This window comes from Bubalus kerabau, chromosome 4 (assembly GCF_029407905.1).
Source record: "Bubalus kerabau isolate K-KA32 ecotype Philippines breed swamp buffalo chromosome 4, PCC_UOA_SB_1v2, whole genome shotgun sequence".
NCBI lineage: Eukaryota > Metazoa > Chordata > Mammalia > Artiodactyla > Bovidae > Bubalus > Bubalus kerabau.
The window spans coordinates 74,289,895-74,312,450 of NC_073627.1; the positions used below are offsets into that span (position 1 = coordinate 74,289,895).

Below are 22,556 nucleotides of genomic sequence, written 5' to 3' on the forward strand. Positions count from 1 at the left end.
ATCCTTAGAAGAGGTCTTCCTCATCAGGAAGCATGGATCCCTCCAGTGTAGGGGAAAGAAAATAGATTTGGGCTTTGGTCAGAGCTGTGTTCAAATACTGCCAACACCATCAAGCAAGACTGTCAGTATTCTGGAATCTCATTTCTCCTCTTCTATTAAGTGAAGACAGTAAACCCCAGTTCATCAGGTTACGGTAGGGGTTAAATGAAATTATAGGTATAATGCATCTACCACTGAGACTGGGCCATAAGGGGTACTTCATAAATGTGTTGTCCTTTCCCTCAGGATCGAGGAGAGTGAAACAGGTTGGAATAGAAAAGTCAGGTTTATGCAATCAAGTAAGGCAAAGCTGAGTCTCCACATTGTATACTTGTGTGTGTGTGGTTTGGCCCAAGGTTCAGGGTCTGGGACCTGCATTCCTATGCAGAAACAGGAGGACCAAAATGATGGAATTCATGCACAGAGCATACGAGGTACAGGGATGCAGAACATGCATGAGAGGCTGGGACTTTATCTGGTTCTTCTGAGGACTGTATCAGCAGCAAAGATAAGGAGCTTTCTATCTATCAACCTCATCACTATCACCGCCAGCAGTTACATCACAAAATGAGAACGCAAGCAACGCGGAAATCTTTCCAACTAGCAGGAAGTACAGAAGAGCTTTCGTGGCAGAAAACCCACACTGTAGTAGGCAGACGGTAAATAGTTCCCCACAGAAATCAAGGAAACAAAAATAACTAAATAACTCTGGTGACCCTGTATTGTGCTGAGAAGGACACAGCTATAATGCCACCACCTGCAGAGTTCTTGACCCTGGTTTTTGACCATGGTTCTTTCAAGTGATTTTCACATGGCTTCATTTCATTCCTATGACAACCCAAGAAGTGGGCAGGATAGACATTATTATCCTTTCTCTGTAGATGAGAAAACGGAGTTTCAGATTAAGTGTCTTGGCCAAGGTTGCGAGGTTGGGAAGAGGTCCAACTGGGGCCAGAACCCAGATCTAAATGTCAGGCTCTGCTATGGTATCTGGAGACTGGGGAATTTGGGGGACCACATGGTCAGGTGCTCTGTGTGGGTTATTCCCCTGGCACCCATAGCCAAGTGACAACATACAACACCCCCAGGGAAAGACTCTAGTTGGTTCTGCTGGAGTCACACGCCTGTTGTTTGGATTGAACATTGATAACAACAGGAAAAGACACTGTGACTGATCAGGCATAGATCATATAGATCATATAGACCCTTCTGGCCCTATTTCCAGAAGGGTCATAGGAAACCCTACAAGGCAGAAAAAGATTCTTACCGTGACCCATTATGCTGAACTACCTAAAAAATAATTCTAATAATAATGTGGGCAGATCAGATACCTTGGGATTTAATGCATGACTGTGTACACTGCATGAAGCACTACTCTAAGCAGAAACACATATACACAAGGGTAGAAAAACTCTCCTCCTACATGTATAATTTGCCCAAAATATTAGTGTAAGAATAGGTCACTCAATACTCCAATCCCATTGTCTGTGACCCCCACCATGAGCAATTTCATCTTCTGACTCATAGAATTGAAGCTGACGTTGGAACAGATGATCAGTCTCTTTCAGTCTATAAGCCTATGAACATCCTGTCAGAAAAAAAGTACCTCTGAAAAACCAGCACATCAACCTATTAAATATTACATTATCAGACAGTGCTATGGGCTGTGTCCCACCTCCTCTCATAATTTACATGTTGAAGCTCTAATCTCCAGTACTGAGTGTAACTGAATCTGGAAACAGAGTCTTTAATGATTAAGATTAAATGAGGCCATCTGGGTGGGCCCTAATCCAATCTGACTCGTGATCTTATACAAAGAGATTAGGACACAGACACACACAGAGGGAAGGCTACATGAGAAGACAGCCATGGGCAAGCCAACATGAAGCCAACCCTGCCAATGCCTTCAACTTCGGCCCCTAGCCTCCAGGACTGTAAGAAAATTCATTTCTGTTGGTTAAGCCACCCAGTCTGTGATACTTTATGACGGCAGCCCTAGCAAATTCATATCGACAGCCAACCAAGAATTTCCAAAGTTGAGACCAATCTGATCCATGGGATGGGGAGAACAAGAGGTTCTAATAAAATGCTTTTGCAGGTGGAATTCCCCTGAGAATCAGGGGCGAGAACTAGTGACCGGAGGTGCACTACTAAAGATGTGATAAAATGGGTGGGGACTTCCCTGGCGGTCCAGTGGTTAAGACTTCACCTTCCAATTCAGGGCGTGCGGGTTCAATCCCTGGTCTGGGAGCCAAGATCCCACATGCCTCAGGGCCAAAAAACCCAAACATATAATGGACACAATATAGTAACAAATTCAATAAAGACCATTAAAAATGGTTCACATCCCCGTCCCCCAAAAATGATAAAATGGGTAAGACGTTAAGAGGAGTAAGGAGAGAGAAGTAGATGGCAGACTTCACCTTCTTTAAAATGTTGCGGAGGCCAAGAACAAGGTGGTTCTATCAGGACACAGGTGGCCAGGCCAGGCCACATACCCAGCCTTGTGGGCCCACATAGAGCCTGTCTGCTCCATGACTTCAGGCTCACCTGGGATCCTGATAGGTGTCTCCACTTAGAACTCTGGAGCCCCCAGCATCCTGCCTTGACCCTCAGCTCTGAGCAAGAGGCTGCTGCCTCTGAATCAAAGGCTCCTCAGAATGACCCTGGCTGTCGTCACCCCCCCTTCTTTATGGAGCTCACCAATCAGTTTCTCGTTGAGGCACGGATGTCTAAGCCATCAGGCCTGCCGTGCTTATGTGACGTGACAGTGCGGCAGTCCAAGCCAGGGTGGCATCTGAACCTTCTGATGACAGTACCCTTGCCCTTACCAGTCCTATACCTCCCCTGCCCCCATCTCACTGCTTCCCCACCAGGGACTCATGCCCCCACGTCAACCAGACTTGACGGTCATGGAGAACCTGCTCCTGGCCTCATTCCCACCTCAGTCACCCTGCTGGATCAGCCTGCATCCTGGGCCTGCCTGACCCTGGCTCCTCTGCTGATCATGTTGCTGTTCTTGCCTTAGCTCTGACCTCTGCCTTCTGGGAAATCACCCTGGACTCAGCTGTAACCAGGACTCAGGACTTACCAACCTGGCGCTGGGGTTGCTGGGATCTTGGACAGGTTCCACCCCAAGACACAATGCATGTTTGGAAGAACACATCCATTCATCAGGAAAGAGTCAACACCACTCACCCACTCCCACAAGACCTGACACCAAAGGGAAAAAGATTTTCATTAAATAGACCAATTGCTATCTTTTGCAACCCCATGGATGGTAGCCTGCCAGGTTACTCTGTCCATGGGATTTTCTAGGCAAGAATACTGGAGTAACTTGCCATTTCCTTCTCCAGGGTATTTTCCTAACCAGGAATTGAACCTATGTCACTTGCCTCTCTTGTATTGGCAGTCAAGTTCTTTCACCTCTGTGCCAGCTGGGAAGCCCAAATATTTTGTTAAAGCCAACAGAATTCTCAGCCTAGTTAGATGTAGGTTATGAATTCTCCAGGCAAGAATACTGGAGTGGATAGCCATTTCCGACCCAGGGATAGAACCCCAGTCTCCTGCATTGCAGGCAGATTCATTACCATCGGAGCTGCCAGGGAAGCCTGCTAAATGAACAGGGTTTGTGAAAATCATATCGTACATATAGGACTTTTCAGTCCATAAGACTCATAATACCAGATCATCACACTGGCAAAGCAGTGCTTGTAAGGCTGTTAAGTTGAAGTCTGGAAACTGCTCCATTATTGGATACTACAATGATATTTGCCAGCATGAGACATTCGCTTGTGTGTGCATTCAAATAAAATTCCTGACCACCATCGTTTACAGCCCAAATATATTAATATCTCCATACAATAAATTCCAAAGAAGACAAAATAAATATTTAAATAACCCAAACATTGTGAACCCACTGCATACTGCATTTTACCTTTTTTTTTTTTATCACCCTCAGACATTTAAAGGAAAAAAAAAAAAAAAAACAGGCTGATAACATCAAAAGATGAGAAAGGCTAAATTCAGGGAAATAAAGGAACCATAAATCAGGAAAACTTTGGAGCTGCTAGAAAGACACTTTAATTTTGTAGACAAAAGACTGCATTAAGGAGGAATAATGCAATAATCAAAGGTGAACGAATCTCTATTGTCTGGTGTCTTTCTCTGTGGGAATTTTCCCACCCCTGACAGCTGTAAAGGAGGGAGGGGCGCAGATGGGGGGCTGTGCCTTTATTCTCTCACCCTCTTTTCCCCAGCCCCTCCCCTTCTCCGTCAATAAATGTCTGCAATCATATTCTTGAGCTCCTGTGTGATTTCAAGGTTCATCTCTTCCGTGCAGCTCAAACACTAATTATCCCAGCTGTAATTAGTAAGATAATTAAATACTGGCTCACTCATCTACCTTGGGTCGGGTCATGATTCTCCCAGAAGACCTTGAGCAGTTCCTCAAAGCTGATGCGTTCTGGCTGGTACACCACCCGGACTACTTCTGCGTGGCCGGTTTTTCCTTGAAAGAGACAGAACATACAACCCCAATTTACTGACAACACCGATTTATGACAAGTTATCTGTTTCCCCAAAACCACCAGACAAAGGCTGAAATTCTTCCCTGTGAAGGCAATTGTGCTTGAACACTTTCATTCTGAGTCTCTGTCACTGGTCCTTTTCCCATAAAAGCATGCGGTTGTCCTCGAGCAAGTTTTCTGAGGAGGGTCTTTCTCTTCATTGTGCTCTAATTTTTTTTTTTTTTTTAATGAGAAAATAAACCTGGGCTTTCCTTTTTCTAATCTCATTCTTATGAAAGCTTATGGATCCAACCTGACATGGTGCTAGAGATTTGAAACTCTGCAAAGGGAAAGGAGCCAGTTTATTTTTATCATCTCCCCCTGCTGTAGCAAGCTTAGCTGCACTACAGAGGGAGACGGTGCCAGATAAAGGAACCTGTGAAGAAACAGGCTTATAACTCGCTCACATTAGATACATTTGGTAACAGAGAGACATATTTGCTGTGCTGTTAACACTGAGAAGAGGATCAGGTTCCCATACCCGAAGGGCCAGTAAGTGGTTCCCCAGCCTAATTCATCTCTGCGGTAAATAACGACTATAGCAAATGTCTCTCTGCAGCATCCCTGTTAGCACATTCCCTTCTCAAAGGTGGTCCCCAAGGTTCTGTGGGTCAGCGAAGAATGTATTTGCATTGCCACTTGTACCTGTGGCAATCCTATCCTCTCTTATTTCAGTATTGCTGCTGCTGCTAAGTCGCTTCAGTTGTGTCCGACTCTGTGCAACCCCATAGACGGCAGCCCACCAGGCTCCCCCGTCCCTGGGATTCTCCAGGCAAGAACACTGGAGTGGGTTGCCATTTCCTTCTCCAATGCATGAAAGTGAAAAGTGAAAGTGAAGTCGCTCAGTCGTGTCCAACTCTTAGTGACCCCATGGACTGCAGCCCACCAGGCTCCTCCGTCCATGGGATTTTCCAGGCAAGAGTACTGGAGTGGGGTGCCATTGCCTTATAACATAGTAAATAATAGCATGCTAAGTTGCTTCAGTTATGTCCGACACTTTGTGACCCCATGGACTGTAGCCCGCCAGGCTCCTCTGTCCATAGGATTCTCTAGGCAAGAACACTGGAGTGGGTTGTCATGTCCTCCTTCAGGGGATCTTCCTGACCCAGGGATCGAACCTGCATTGGTAGAGGGGTTCTTTACCACTAGCACCACCTGGGAAGCCCAGTAAATAATAGACTCCTCCACAAATTTGTTTTCCATCTCTTTTTGGTCACATACTGAAGTGGGTTGCCATTTCCTACTCCAGGAGATCTTCCCAACCCAGGGATGGAACCCTCAACTCTTTGTATCTCCTGCACTGGCAAGTGGATTCTTTACTACTTGCACCTGCTGGGAAGTCCTAGTAAGGACTTTAGCCTGGTACAAAATGAAATTAAAAGATGCTTACTCCTTGGAAGGAAAGTTAGGACCAACCTAGATATCATATTAAAAAGCAGAGACATTACTTGGTCAACAAAGATCTGTCAAGTCAAGGTTTTGGTTTTTCCAGTGGTCATGTATGGATGTGAGAGTTGGACTATAAAAAAAGCTAAATGCCGAAGAATTGATGCTTTTGAACTGTGGTGTTGGAGAAGATTCTTGAGAGTCCCATGGACTGCAAGGAGATCCAATCAGTCCATCCTAAAGGAGATCAGTTCTGGGTGTTCATTGGAAGGACTGATGTTGAAGCTGAAACTCCAATACTTTGGCCACCTGATTTGGAGAGCTGACTCATTTGAAAAGACCCTGATGCTGGGAAAGATTGAGGGCAGGAGGAGAAGGGGATGACAGAGGATGAAATGGTTGGACGGCATCACCGACTCAATGGACATGAGTTTGGGTAGACTCCAGGAGTTGGTGATGGACAGGGAGGCCTGGTGTGCTGTGGTTCATGGGGCCACAAAGAGTCAGACACGACTGAGCGACTGAACTGAAAACAGGTAGCTGGTCTTTGCCTTGACTCTGGTAGGTAATCTAGGTCATACCTAATAGGAGTGTCTTTATATACAGAGGGGCCGCCACACCAGTGCTCTTAGGGTGGAGATTGGCCACACTTAATCTTAGGGTAGGGTTAGGGTAGGGGCTGCTATGCTAACAGTCTTAGGGTAGGGGCTGTTATGCCAGAAAGGCCAACCATGTGACTGAGGGAGGGGGCTTTGGGTAAAATGGTATTGGTTGACCTAGAACCTGAGTTCAACCATGCAGGCAATCGATCAATCATACCTATGTACTGAAGCCCCAGTAAAAACTCTGGACACCAGTTTGGGACACCACCAGGTTCCTGGGTGGCAATGCTCTGCATAGTGTCACACGCAGAGGCCAAGAAGGAGATGACACAGGGGCTCTGCCCTGAGCCCTTCCAGGCTCTGCCCTGTGTGACTTTTCTTTTAGCTGACTTTGATCTGTATCCTTTTCCTGTAACCAACTGTAACTGTGGGAATAACAGCGTTTGAGTTCTGTGAGTCCTTCTAAGAAATTATCAAACCTCACAGTGGTTTCGGGAATCCTTTGCATCTTGGTTTGCAAAGTTTTTTCGTCTATGTTGGTATTTTCACCTGAATTCTTACAATCCTCCAATGGTACACACAGGGAAGGTACAAATCCCCATTTTACAAGTTAAGGTGCCTCAGTGATAAAGAATCTGCCTGCCAATGCAGGAGACACAGGAAATGTGGGTTTGATTCCTGGGTCGGGAAGATCCTCTAGAGAAGGAAACGGCAACCCACTGCAGTATTCTTGCTGGAAAATCCCACGGACAGAGGAATCTGGCAGGCTACAGCCCATGGGGTCTCAAAGAGTCAGAAACAACTTAGCAACTAAACAACAACAACAGCACATACAAGTCAGATTTGCCCAATTGTCATATTCCTAGTAAACTTCTGGACCATAACCTGAAAAAACACCTTCTGACTCCTTGTCCAGGATTCTGTTCAATGCATTAAAGCAATAAGAGCAAAGTGAACATGAATCCAGTAAAGGAGAGAGATTTACTCATCATCTTTAGCCTTCCTTAACAGTAAAATATATTTCTGATTGTAGAAACAATGATTTGTAGATAAAATGATGCTCAGAACATGTGCAGAAATATAAAAAAGAAAATAAAAATCATCCATACTCCTACCAGATAAGTATTTTCAGTATTTTTTACGCATTTCTTTCTGCCTGCTGCCAAGTCGCTTCAGTCGTGTCCGACTCTGTGCAACCCCATGGACTGCAGCCTACCATGCTTCTCCGTCCATGGGATTCTCCAGGCAAGAACACTGGAGTGGGTTGCCATTTCCTTCTCCAATGCATGAAAGTGGAAAGTGAAAGTGAAGTCGCTCAGTCGTGTCCGACTCTTAGTGACCCCATGGACGGCAGCCTACCAGGGTCCTCCGTCCATGGGATTTTCCGGGCAACAGTACTGGAGTGGGGTGCCATAGCCTTCTCCCATTTCTTTCTAGATATGCACGAGACACATACACACACAAAATATACACATATGCACACCATGACACACAAAACTTATTTTACTATAATCACTGCATCATGCCTTTTCCACTTAAAAGTACATTGTGAGTGTTTCCCCCACCACTGAAATTTTTTTTAGTAAATGCCATTTATACATACATAATAAATACTTAACACTCCAAAGATGACTGTGTTATTACTTATTCAATTATTCTCTGTCATTGGGCATTCGTACTGAATCCTCTTTTTTTTTTTTTTTTTTTTTTTTTTTTAATTTTATTTTATTTTTAAACTTTTTTATCTATGAATGTAAATATTTTTCTCCATTTTTGAGGCTGCCTCTAGCCTCAGTTATATAAGTGAATTTTCTAAATCAGTGTTTATAAACATTTTAAAGTTTCTTGCTAATCATTAAAGTTGAGCCAATTTTCTCTCCCCTTTAGCAGCATATCTGAGGGTCAGTCTCAGTTACCTTCAGAGTGTTTTTAATCCCTACTAATTTATGGATGGAAGATATTAATAGTAGCCTGTCATTTTATTTTAATGAATTTAATTATTAGTGAGGTAAAATGTCATGCTTATTAATAAGTTTAATCATTTATTTTCTCTAATTTTGTTATGTCTTCTTTATGTTGGGTTATTAATATTTTATTCTTAATTGGTCAGTCTACATAATTTTAATTCAAATACTATAGTCATGTAAATTAACATCTAAACAGATATTATGCTAATAGACAAGAAAAGTATGACAGGGGGATTATGTGAAGAAGATTCATTAAGTATAATAACCATGTTATTGTAAAACCATTTTAAATCTACTTTAAAAATCTTACTATTTTGTGTTTTGAAATGTTTGAATGATGATTTAACTACATAACTAGTAAAACTGAATATTAAAAATGGCATGTTACAAACATGACAAAATATACTGGATAAGAAAAACATTGAAATAGATAACTAAAAAGAACCTACTGCATAGCACAGGGAACTCTACTAAATGCTCTGTAGTGACCTAAATGAGAAGGAACTCTAGAAAGAGGGGACATATGTAAATTTAAGGGGCTTTCCTGGTGGCTCAGATGGTAAAGAATCTGCCTGCAAAATGCAGTAGATCTGGGTTATCTCCCTGGGTCAAGAAGATCCCCTGGTGAAGGGAATGGCTACCCACTCCAGCACTCTTGCCTGGAGAATTCCATGGACAGAGGAGACTGGCAGGCCACAGTCCATGGGGTCACAAAGAGTCGGACATGACTGAGCAACTAACCAAACACATGTAAACATATAGCTCTACAGAGCAGAAATGAACACAATATTGTAAAACAACTATAATCCAATAAAATTTAAAAATAAATTAAAATTATTTTAAAAAAGAAAAGCACTGAAACCACACTAGAAATACAGGCAAAAGATGTAAACAGGCAATACACATTGAAAAAAATAAATGCAGAGCAAGACATGAAAAGTTCTCAACAGTTTCAGTGATCAGATAAAAGCAAATGAATGCATCTTAAACATTAAAATACCATCTCCTACTCATGTCACCTTGTAAACCTGCTTAAAGCCACGCCTAGTGCTGCTGAGGACACGGTGAGGCTCCTCAGGCAGTGACACTGAATTGGCAGGACCCTTCTGAAGCCCCCGGGCATATGGAGCAAGTGCCGCAAAGACGGATCTGCCTCGATTAACAGTGGCCCGGGAAATCAACCTCAAAGATATAAACCCGAAGAAAAGAAAAGGCAGACACAAACACAAAAACTCGTTCTGTCATTGCTATTAACACAGTGGTAAGTTACCATAAGACATCCAGAAGTCAAACAGAAAGAAACCAACCATGGCACGGCCACATGAGGCGACATCACGGAATCACGCATTACAACTGTGAATCCTGGTAAAAGCTGTTACTATTTACTGAACCCTGATAATATGGGAGGCACCTTACCTACTGGATGTTGTTCAATGCTCACACTTTTCCCCCCCAGTTTTTCTCTATTGAGATAAAAAAAAAACAAACCCCACACATTTCCAAAATTTACTATCTCAACTATGTTTAAGTGTACAACTCAGTGGCATTAAGTAGAGTCATATTGTTGAGCTACCATCACCATCATTTATCTCCAGGATTTTTTTAATCCTGCAAAACTGAAACTTTATAGCCATTAAACACTAACTTCCCAATTTCCTCTTCTCCCAGTCCCAGGTGACTGCCATTCTACTTCTGTCTTGGTGAATTTGACTCTTCTAAACCCCATGTCAGTGGAATCATATTTTATTTTTCCTCTCGTGATTGGCTTATTTCACTCAGCAGAATGTCCTCAAGATTCATCCAGGCTGAAGCCTGTGTCAGAATGTCCTTCTTTTTAAAGGCTGAATAAGATGTCATTGCACAGACATGCCACATTTGTTTATCCATCTATCTGTCAATGGACACTTGGGCTGCTTCCACTTTTAGGCTTTCGTGCATAGTGCTGCTATGAATACAGCTGCACAGATGTTGCTCCCAACACTTTCACAACAGGGATGTCGTCCCCATTTTACATATGAGGAAACCAAGGCCTCACCACAAGTTTTCTCACATAACATCCTGCAGCCAGTAAACGGCAGGATCCAGTGAGGAGCCAACCACGTTTCAACTGAAGGTAGAAAGTCTGGCTCATTCTATGACTCCAAGCCGGCTCCTGAATGTCACCGGAAGTCATCAATGACAGCAAATGTCACACAGCAAGTGGCCCACAGCTGTGGGGATAACTGACACCCAGGTGGTCAAGACTATTTTCCAGGATAGGGTCTTCTTTCGTGGTTGCAATACAGGGTCAGGAAAGATTTCCCCTCACCAGCAAACACTTTCAGACATAATCTGAGCACTGACACTATTTGTAGAGAGGTTTAAAGAGCCTTGGTTGTTTAAAAGAAGGTACTGCTATTAAAATTCAGGATCTATCTGCATTGACAAACAAGGTGGAGAAGCCCTTGTCAAACTCACCTTTAAGTTTCTTTATTTTATTTCTCCAAAGTACAAGAGCTTGTATAAAAATACACAGTGCAAATGATCAAAAGGATTAAGGGGGCCAGCAACCACTTACAGAAATGCCCATGCCTCCAAGAACTCACCGATGTGCTAGGCTAATTTGATTCCCAAGACCAATCTGCAAATAGTTTCTGGTGCTTCCAAAGATGAAAGGCTATATCTTTAAAATACTTTGAGTCATTTCTTCACATAACATCGTGCAAATAGCATGACAGATGTGATGTGCAAATGTGCTTGTTAACAATTCACAGTAGTATTATAGGTGCTTTAATGTTGTCGTTCAAAGTACCTTGAGAGGAAACATGCAAAGGACAAATGTCTTTCTGAGCATGTCCCCTTGTTGCTTTACCTCGTGATTCCAAAGGGAGGTGAAGGAACACCAAGGGGTAGACTATGGACAGTTATTCCTTACAAGACAAAAAACATTGCAGAAGATACACGTGGGAGTGCTCCAGGAGCAGAAAAATCACACACCTGGAGTCAGCCAGAGCTTTGTGGAAGCCAAGTCACACACAGAACCAGGTGTGTTTAAAGAGAACCCCAAGATAAATCAGCCAGTTCTGAAAGTCTTATGTGACTGCTTTCCACCCCACAGGGAAAACACTATTTTCAGCTCTTCCAGGTCTGCCCCATGAACTGTCACTACTGGTGGCTGGTGAGGAGAGAGAAAGCAGAGACGTGGCCTCTCCAGAAGACGAGACCGGAAAAGAGGCGGGAAGCTGGTGAGACGAAGAGGAGGCAGGGGTGGTAGCAAGGGGACAGCATTGTGCTCTGCTGACAGGCACACTGCTACCTGGCCACTGTGTGCCCGGGAGGGAGGAGAAAGGGGGCTCAAATCCCAGCTCCCCACCGCACCCACTATCGAAGGCCCTTTATCTACTTCACCACTCACTGCCTCAGTTTCTCATCTGCAAAATGGGGAGTCAGAATAGCACCTGGCACATAAGAGTCTAAGTCTCTAGTCTTATTAGAAGCTGAACTCTTAAAATGAAAATCAAAGCCACAAGCAATAACTTAAACCACAGTTTTCACAAGCAGTTCAACACTCTGGACTGTGATCCCGGGTCTCTTAGTATTTTCAGTTCAGTTCAGTTCAGTCGCTTAGTCGTGTCAGACTCTTTGTGAACCCATGAATCGCAGCATGCCAGGCCTCCTTGTCCATTACCAACTCCCCGAGTTCACTCAGACTCACGTCCATCCAGGCAGTGATGCTATCCAGCCATCTCATCCTCTGTTGTCCCCTTCTCCTCCTGACCCCAATCCCTCCCAGCATCAGAGTCTTTTCCAATGAGTCAACTCTTCACACGAGGTGGCTAAAGTACTGGAGTTTCACTTTAGCATCATTCCTTCCAAAGAACACCCAGGGCTGATCTCCTTTAGAATGGACTGGGTGGATCTCCTTGCAGTCCAGGGGCTCTCAAGAGTCTTCTCCAACACCACAGTTCAAAAGCATCAATTCTTCGGTGCTCAGCTTTCTTCACAGTCCAACTCTCACATCCATATATGACCACTGGAAAAACCATAGCCTTGACTAGACGGACCTTTGTTGGCAAAGTAATATCTCTGCTTTTCAATATGCTATCTAGGTTGGTCATAACTTTTCTTCCAAGGAGTAAGCATCTTTTAATTTCATGGGTACAGTCACCATCTGCAGTGATTTTGGAGCCTCAAAAAATAAAGTCTGACACTGTTTCCACTGTTTCCCCATCTATTTCCCATGAAGTGATGGCACCAGATGCCATGATCTTTGTTTTCTGAATGTTGAGCTTTAAGCCAACTTTTTCACTCTCCTCTTTCACTTTCATCAAGAGGCTTTTTAGTTCCTCTTCACTTTCTGCCATAAGGGTGGTGTTATCTGCATATCTGAGGTTATTGATATTTCTCCTGGTAATCTTGATTCCAGCTTGTGCTTCTTCCAGCCCAGCGTTTCTCATGATGTACTCTGCATATAAGTTAAATAAGCCTTGACATACTCCTTTTCTTATTTGGAACCAGTCTGTTGTTCCTTGTCCAGTTCTAACTGTTGCTTCCTGACCTGCATATAGGGTTCTCAAGAGGCAGGTCAGGTGGTCTGGTATTCCCATCTCTTTCAGAATTTTCCACAGTTTATTGTGATCCACACAGTCAAAGGCTTTGGCATAGTCAATAAAGCAGAAATAGATGTGTTTCTGGAACTCTCTTGCTTTTTCCACAATCCAGCGGATGTTGGCCATTTGATCTCTGGTTCCTCTGCCTTTTCTAAAGCCAGCTTGAACATCTGGAAGTTCATGGTTCACATATTGCTGAAGCCTGGCTTGGAGAATTTTGAGCATTATTTTACTAGTGTGTGAGATGAGTGCAGTTGTGCGGTAGTTTGAGCATTCTTTGGCATTGCCTTTCTTTGAGATTCTCTGGTAGCTCAGCGGTTAAAGTGTCTGCCTGCAATGCTGGAGACCTGGGTTTGATCCCTGGGTTGGGAAGATCCCCTGGAGAAGGAAATAGCAACCCACTCCAGTATTTTTGCCTGGAGAATCCCGTGTACAGAGGACCCTGGTGGGCTACAGTCACGGGGTCGCAAAGAGTCGGACACGACTGAGCAACTTCACTCACTTCTTTGGGATTGGAATGAAAACTGACCTTTTCCAGTCCTGTGGCCACTGCTGAGTTGTCTAAATTTGCTGGCATACTGAGTGCAGCACTTTCACAGCATCATCTTTCAGGATTTGAAATAGTTCAACTGGAATTCCATCACCTTCACTAGCTTTGTTCGTAGTGATGCTTTCTAAGGCCCATATGACTTCACATTCCAGGATGTCTGGCTCTAGGTGAGTGATCACACCATTGTGATTACCTGGGTCGTGAAGATCTTTTTTGTACAGTTCTTCTGTGTATCCTGCCACCTCTTCTTAATATCTTCTGCTTCTGTTAGGTCCATACCATTTATGTCCTTTATCAAGCCCATCTTTGCATGAAATATTCCCTTGGTATCTCTAATTTTGTTGAAGAGATCTCTAGTCTTTCCCATTCTGTTGTTTTCCTCTATTTCTTTGCATTGATCGCTGAGGAAGGCTTTCTTATCTCTTCTTGTTATTCTTTGGAACTCTGCATTCAGATGCTTATATCTTTCCTTTTCTCCTTTGCCTTTTGCTTCTCTTCTTTTCACAGCTATTTTTAAGGCTTTCTCAGATTTTAGATGAGAATAAATATAGTCTCTGTGACAGAAGAGTCATAAAGACTGAACGAGGTCAGATGTAGGGAAGTTCTGGGGAAGAGGCCAGCTCTCTATACATAGGCAGGAGGCTTCTAGCACCGCTACCTTTCTGAGTTTCATAAGGATTAAACTGCAGAAGAAAATATGTATCTCTGCAGGTGGATAATTCTGATTTTATTTATCCATTCAACTAACAGAAACATCGGTCAAGTGTCTACAACCACTGACCCAGGTATGGAGACGCAGTCCCAGCTGGCACGTTCTGGCCCTGATGGGGACAGAGGTCTGGCGTTTTTCTACACTATGAAGAACCCAGACGCTCACTCTTTTGATCGTGTGTAGGGTGGTGGAGGAAGACTGTGATTTTCAAGTGTGATTCCCCACTTTAGAATCAGGAATAAAATGACAGTGAAAGAGTGGTCAATTTGGGTAAAAAGAAACCTCTCGAAGCAGGGCTCTAGGGGCACAAGCTGAGGCTGTGACCTCGTCTTCCTGGAGGAGTTGTGTCCTACCATACTGCCACCTGCGGCACTGGAGAAGACTCCTGAGAGTCCCTTGGGCAGCAAGGAGATCAAACCAGTCCATCCTAAAGGAAATCGCCCTCAATATTCATCAGAAGCACTGATGCTGAAGCTCCAGTACTTGGCCACTTGATACAAAGAGCCGACTCATTGGAAAAGACTGATGATGGGAAAGATTAAAGGCAGAAGGACAAGGGGATGACAGAGGATGAGATGGTTGCATGGCATCACCAACTCAATGGACATGGGTTTGAGAAAATTTGGGGAGATGACGAAGAACAGGGAAGCCTGGTGTGCTGCAGTCCATGGGGCTGCAAAGAGTCGGACACGACTTAGCAACTGAACAACGACACAGCCGTGCTACGGTTGTGACAATCTCCTTCCTGTAGGAGCCTCTGTCCATCACAGTTGGTGCAGGCAGGAGATGGCACAGAGCTGCCTGAACTGAGATGAGCAGAAGGCCCCTGGACCCTGGGCTGGGAGCGTGGGAGGCCCCTCTCTCTGGCCAGAGCCATGTGCCTGCAGGTTGGCGGGCAGCAGTGAAGAGTGGTCACACAGTTAGCACTGGGCTTGCCTCCAGACCACTGACCACAGTGTGGCCAGGGCACAAGGCATCCCCTCCCTGCTGCCTCCCCCACAGCTGTCCTCGGCCCTCCCGAGCCCCACCTGGTCACCAGGTCTCTTTCTCCATAGCTGGGGTATGCTAACTTCATTTCCCCGTGCCATTTTCCTGACCCAGGCATTCCACACCCCACCTCCACCCCCAGATCCTGCTGCCTCCACATGAAGCCCACAGTGCACTCCCTTCAGTTATCTGCAATCCAAGGTCCTCTTAGGTGCTGCTTCCTCCACAAAGCCCTCCCTGAGTATGAGACCTTGAGAAGAGGCATGATGCCCAGGAGAAAGCATAGTAGGTAGGATGAATTTGAGCAAACTCTGGGAAATGGTGATGGACAGGGGAGCCTGGCGTGCTGCATTCCTTGGGGCTGCAAAGAGTCGGACAAGACTTAGTGGCTGAATAACAACAACACTTCCTGGAGAAAGTGATCAGACACCATGAATGCAAGTGAATACCTTGCTGTTTGGGTCAACACAGTGCTTCGTTTACTCATTAATTAATAAATATTTCCTGAATACTAAGCTCCAGTACTGTACCAAGTGCTAGGGATTCAATAGTGGCAAATGTTAATTCAGTGACAACTAAAGACTCTTGCAGTACCGGTACTGCTTATCGTCTGAGTCCAGGTAAAGAACTGCTATTTGGAGGAAAAAGACTCGATCTGTTCTATTTATCCTACAGGCAAGATGGAGGGGAGAAGTGAGCTACAGTTATTTTTTCATTAAATAATAACGGTTCTTCAATTCCCCTCATCTTTCCCAGCCAACAAGACCAATCCAAACCGTCAAACCAAATCAAAGAGCACAGAAAAAGATCCAGGTGGTGGAAGGGGAAAGGGGAGCAGTGGATGACTAATACCTCCCTTTACCATACAAGATTCAAACCACTACTTTCCTCTTGCTAATTAACTACAAAAGAGGTAAGATGTCAGCTCAGTTTCATCTCTAGCTCCTGCAGATACAAAATGTGATTTCCAACAATGTACTCATTATATAAAAAAATCCCTAATACATCAAAATTGGATGCCCTGTGGAGTTCATTACAGGACTTGAGGAGTGTCTCTACTGTCATTTTATCTTGGCTTTTTTTTTTCCTTTTGTCTCATCAGTCACTTAAAGTGTCCAAAGAGAAATGTAAGCTTTAAAAAGCATCCTATTGATTGAAAAGTAGAAAAAAAATACTGTTAGAGCAATTGTAATTTTTTCCTGGTCCACCATGGGGAGACATGGTGGGAGGTGTGTAATCCTTCAGAGATCATTCTCTCAGAGCAATGCTATAAACACTGTTGAGTACTTTATCAGGAAAATTCCTCAGGAAGACAATAAGCTATAACCATTAGTTTTTCATGCTACCTGAGGTTTCTTAATGCTACAAAGCTAACTAGGAGGTAACGCGTCTAGGAGTGAGCGGCTCACTAGTTTCCGTATCCAACCTGCTGATCTTAGGAGCTTCCCTGGTGGCTGGCTCAGGTGGTAAAGAATCTGCTTGCAATGCAGGAGACCACGGTTTGATCCCTGGATTGGGAAGAGCCCCTGGAGAAAGGAATGACTACCCATTCCAGTATTCTTGCCTGGAGAATTCCATGGACAGAGGATCCTGGTGGGCTACAGTCCTTGGGATCACAAACAGTCAAACACAACTGAGCGACAAACACTTTTGCTGATTGTAGAGGCTGGCCTTCACCCTCTTTGAACTGTTGTTTTTTTTTTTTTTTTTTCCAGAACAGGAAGCTTATGGAAGGACCTATGTGATTGAGTTGATCAATGTCTATTTCCTAGACTGGCACCAACTCCCACCCACCCCGGAGACAGGCAGGCATTATGAGATGTCAGCAAAGCTAACCTGCCAAGTGGAGCTCACGGTATCCTTGCAGCCAAGAGAAAACACAGCGCTATTCAATGGCTTGATTAATACTAAAAATGGTACTGAATGCTGAGAAACTGATTCCGTGAAGCTGCCAAATTCCACCCAAAAGTCCAAAGTGAGGCCTGCTTGTATCTTGTTATTAGTGGGCTACTCAGAAGAGTGGTTCACAACCCTATACCTTAGAATCACATAGAACTTTTGGAAAAATACTCTTACACCCCACACTCCACATTTCACCCATGCTGGAATTCTGATACAGGAGGTCTGGGGTCAGGCCTGGGCATATGTATGTACCCTCAGGTAGCCTGACTGGTACTTTTGATGGAAAGCTGGGAAAGGGAACCATGAAATTGGGCATTTGATGTATGTGGCTACAACAAGGGAGAGGAAACCAGACAGGTGATTTTAACAAAGTCTCGGAATTGCAAGGTACACAAAAGGTCACCTAGCCTAATGCAATATTGTGTTTTACCCCATTGCAACATCCAAATGACTGTTTCAAGAGAGGGTATATGCAATTTCACAAAGTAATCCATGCCATTGTTGGAATATCCTGTAGTTATTGAGTCAGACCTACCTCCCTCTACTCACAGGTCCAGGCTGTGCCTTTTGGGGTCTACTCATTCCTCCACAACGACTGTTGAGAAGGCTTAAGGTTTAGGATATTGCTGAGTAGTGAACTGGGCACTGACTCTGAAATCAGAAGACCTGAGTTTGAAGGCATCGCCTGCCAGAGAAGCTGGTTAATCTCTTCTAGTCACAAGTTTCTCATCGTAAAATGGGGGAAATAACACCTGTCCCATCAATCTGGGAGTGTGGCTGAAAGCACTAAATAACAGACATAAAAGGGGGAAGCACTCTGGGAACTGACTGTAGTCATCAAATCTACTAGTCTTTCCGTATCCATATACTACGGTAATAGGGAAGAACAAATGTGACACCATATTAGCTCTGTTTCTTTCATTTTAATCTTTGTATTCTATTGCTTTTGCTGCAAGCTAAGGTTGTTGCCTATAGCCTGAAATATACAGCCCATTCTCAAGGCTCTGACCTTTAAAGGTGTAACACGTTTAAAAGTTGCAGATAATGTCTTCTTGGAAGTTTGCAGGAACGTTGCTACCTGACCTATACGGTCAGCTGCAAGAAAAAGGATTCCAACACCAAGAAATTTGTTTGCAACAACTAGTCATGTCTCCCACCACCTTGCCTTTAAAAATGCTTTGCTGAAATCCTTTGGGGAGTTCAGGGTTTGGGAGGCATGAGCTACCCATTCTCCTTGCATGGCTCTGCAATAAATCTTTCTCTGCTCCAAACTTTGATGTTTCAGTTTTTTGGCCTTACTATGTGTCAGGCTCATTGACTCATTGGAAAAGACCCTGATGCTGGGAGGGATTGGGGGCAGGAGAAGGGGATGACAGAGGATGAGATGGCTGGATGGCATCACCAACTCGATGGACATGAGTTTGGGTAAACTCCGGGAGTTGGTGATGGACAGGGAGGCCTGGCGTGCTGCGATTCATGGGGTCACAAAGAGTCGGACATGACTGAGCGATTGAATTGAGCTGAACTGAATGTGTCAGGCACACAAACTCACGTTGGGTAGCACTAAGAATGAGACGTGTCAAAATAGAACTTCACTATGCATAAAACTAAGATCATGGCATCCGGTCCCATCACTTCATGGGAAATAGATGGGGAAACAGTGGAAACAGTGTCAGACTTTATTTTTTGGGCTCCAAAATCACTGCAGATAGTGATTGCACCCATGAAATTAAAAGACGCTTACTCCTTGGAAGAAAAGTTATGACCAACCTAGATAGCATATTCAAAAGCAGAGACATTACTTTGCCAACACAGGTCCATCTAGTCAAGGCTATGGTTTTTCCTGTGGTCATGTATGGATGTGAGAGTTGGACTGTGAAGAAGGCTGAGCGCTGAAGAATTGATGCTTTTGAACTGTGGTGTTGGAGAAGACTCTTGAGAGTCCCTTGGACTGCAAGGAGATCCAACCAGTGCATTCTGGAGGAGATCAGCCCTGGGATTTCTTTGGATGGAATGATGCTAAAGCTGAAACTCCAGTACTTTGGCCACTTCATGCGAAGAGCTGACTCATTGGAAAAGACTCTGATGCTGGGAGGGATTGGGGGCAGGAGGAGAAGGGGACGCCAGAGGATGAGATGGCTGGATGGCATCACTGACTCGATGGACTTGAGTCTGAGTGAACTCCGGGAGTTGGTAATGGACAAGGAGGCCTGGCGTGCTGCGATTCATGGGGTTGCAAAGAGTCGGACACGACTGAGTGACTGAACTGAACTGAATGCAAAGCCGGAAGCTTTCAAACATTCAGGATCTGAGTTAATACAAACAGAACAATATGGACTACTCTCCAAGAAAGATAGGCTTCTTTGGATAAACTGCCTAGGGCAGATTTAAATCAGAGTGAAAAGACAGCTAGAGAACCCCTGAAATCATGATAACAGAAGGGGTCATTAAAATCAAGTCAGGTATTTTTTTCATACTCTAAAACTGCTCTCACTCATAATAACATGGATGAGAAAAGGCACCCTTATTTGAAGCTCAACATTGCTAGCTCCCACCATATATGCAGAATTTCCAGAAGAGGTACTTTAAATCATCCAAAGATAATAACTGCCTATTCATTTTGCATACAAACCACATTATAGTTGCTTTTTTTCCTCAGAGAGAAGTGCATGAGACATACACTTTGGTATTTATATTGAAACTGATTATATTGAAACCTGCCTGAAAGTACTGCTTTCCCTGAGCACTCGCTCTCCTGCTTTTCTTCACTTTCTCACCAAGCGCTAGATCTGTACTGCGTAATGTTCTCCTTTAGAATGAACAAACATAAAAATACTTTCAATAAATTGTCAATCGTGTTCAATGATTTTTCCTTCAATTGCTTTAAATATTGTCTCATGTCTCTCTTCATTTGGTATCACTACTAGGAAGCATCATAATTGGTTACTAGAAGGCTTTAGAAATGTTGTTGTTTAGTTGCTAAGTTGTGTCTGACTCTTTGCAACCTCATGAACTGTAGCCCGCCAGGCTCCTCTGTCCATGGGATTTTCCAGGCAAGAATACTGAAGTGTGTTGCTCTTTCCTACTCCAGAGGATCTTCCTGCCCTAGGGATCGAACCCACATCTCCTGCATCCCCTGCACTGGAGGCAGACTCTTAACCATTGAGCCACCAGGCTTTTTTTTTTTTTTCTTGCCTTCACTCACTTCTCTCACACCCCACCCCTGCCTCAGGCAGCCACTACCATTCTATTCTTTATATCTATGAGCTTATTTTGGTGTTTTTTGGTGGCTTTAAGATTCCACACATAAGTGAGATCATCTGGCATTTGTCTTTCTGACCTACTTCACTTAGCATAATGCCCTCAAGGTCTATCCAAGGTAGAAGTGTTGCAAATAGCAAGACCTCATTCTTTTTAAAAACAGAATAATATTCTACTGTATATTATACCACATTTTCTTTATCCATTCATCCATCAATGGACACTGAGGTTGCTCCTACTGAAAATAATGCTGCAACAAATATGAGGGTGCATGTTTCTTTCTGAACTCGTTTTTTCATTTTCTTCAGATAACAGACAGGAGTGGAATTCTGAACCATATGGTAGGGCTACCTTTAATTTTTTGAGGAAACTTTACTGCTTTTCATAGTAAATGCACAATTTACATCCCCACCAACAGCCTCATTTCCACTTCTGGATGGGACTTGAAATAGGACCACCAGACATGGAATTCATTCAACAAGTATTTATGGAGACGTTAGCATGGGCTTGCCAATCTGATCACATGGACCACAGGCTTGTCTAACTCAATGAAACTAAGACATGCCATGTGGGGCCACCCAAGACGAGAGGGTCATGGTAGAGAGGTCTGACAGCAAAATTGGAAAACTCAGCAGTGGCCACAGCACTGGAAAAGGTCAGTTTTCATTCCAATCCCAAAGAAAGGCAATGCCAAAGAATGCTCAAACTACCGCACAACTGCACTCATCTCACACGCTAGTAAAGTAATGCTCAAAATTCTCCAAGCCAGGCTTCAGCAATACGTGAATCGTGAACTTCCAGATGTTCAAGTTGGTTTTAGAAAAGGCAGAGGAACCAGAGATCAAATTGCCAACATCTGCTGGATCATGGAAAAGCAAGAGAGTCCCAGAAAAACATCTATTTCTGCTTTATTGACTATGTCAAAGCCTTTGACTGTGTGGATAACAATAAACTATGGAAAATTCTAAAACAGATGGGAATACCAGACCACCTGACTTGCCTCTTCAGAAACCTATATGCAGGTCAGGAAGCAACAGTTAGAACTGGACATGGAACAACAGACTGGTTCCAAATAGGAAAAGGAATACGTCAAGGCTGTATATTGTCACCCTGCTTATTTAACTTCTATGCAGAGTACATCATGAGAAATGCTGGGCTGGAAGAAGCACCAGCTGGAATCAAGATTGCCGGGAGAAATACCAAGAACGTCAGATATGCAGATGACACCACCCTTATGGCAGAAAGTGAAGAGGAACTGAAAAGCCTCTTGATGAAAGTGAAAGTGGAGAGTGAAAAAGTTGGCTTAAAGGTCAACATTCAGAAAACGAAGATCATGGCATCTGGTCCCATCACTTCATGGGAAATAGATGGGGAAACAGTGGAAACAGTGTCAGACTTTATTTTCCTGGGCTCCAAAATCACTGCAGATGGTGATTGCAGCCATGAAATTAAAAGATGCTTACTCCTTGCAAGGAAAGTTATGACCAACCTAGGTAGCATATTGAAAAGCAGAGACATTACTTTGCCAACAAAAGTCCATCTAGTCAAGGCTATGGTTTTTCCTGTGGTCATGTATGGATGTGAGAGTTGGAATGTGAGGAAAGCTGAGTGCTGAAGAATTGATGCTTTTGAACTGTGGTGTTGGAGAAGACTCTTGAGAGTCCCTTGGACTGCAACGAGATCCAACCAGTCCATGCTAAAGGAGATCAGTCCTGGGTGTTCATTGAAAGGACTAATGCTGAAGCTGAAACTCCAGTACTTTGGCCACCTCATGCGAAGAGTTGACTCATTGGAAAAGACTCTGATGCTGGGAGGGATTGGGGGCAGGAGGAGAAGGGGACGACAGAGGATAAATGGCTGGATGGCATCACCGACTCAAAGGACATGAGTTTGGGTAAACTCCGGGAGTTGGTGATGGACAGGGAGGCCTGGTGTGCTGCGATTCATGGGGTTGCGAAGAGTCGGACACGACTGAGCGACTGAACTGAACTGA

The 22,556-nt window shown here is 44.0% G+C and overlaps 1 protein-coding gene across 3 annotated transcripts in view; it reads right to left on the minus strand.

Moving 5' to 3' along the window:
- Positions 1-22,556, minus strand: part of MSRA (methionine sulfoxide reductase A) — a 379,756-nt gene that overhangs the window by 128,231 nt on the left and 228,969 nt on the right. For 2 of the 3 annotated variants that reach the window (XM_055577723.1, XM_055577725.1), the window contains exon 4: positions 4,445-4,549. The exons of the other annotated variant lie outside the window; for it this stretch is intronic. In XM_055577723.1, the coding sequence (XP_055433698.1) occupies positions 4,445-4,549 (105 nt within the window). The remainder of the gene's footprint in view (positions 1-4,444; positions 4,550-22,556) is intronic. 3 annotated transcript variants of the gene reach the window in all.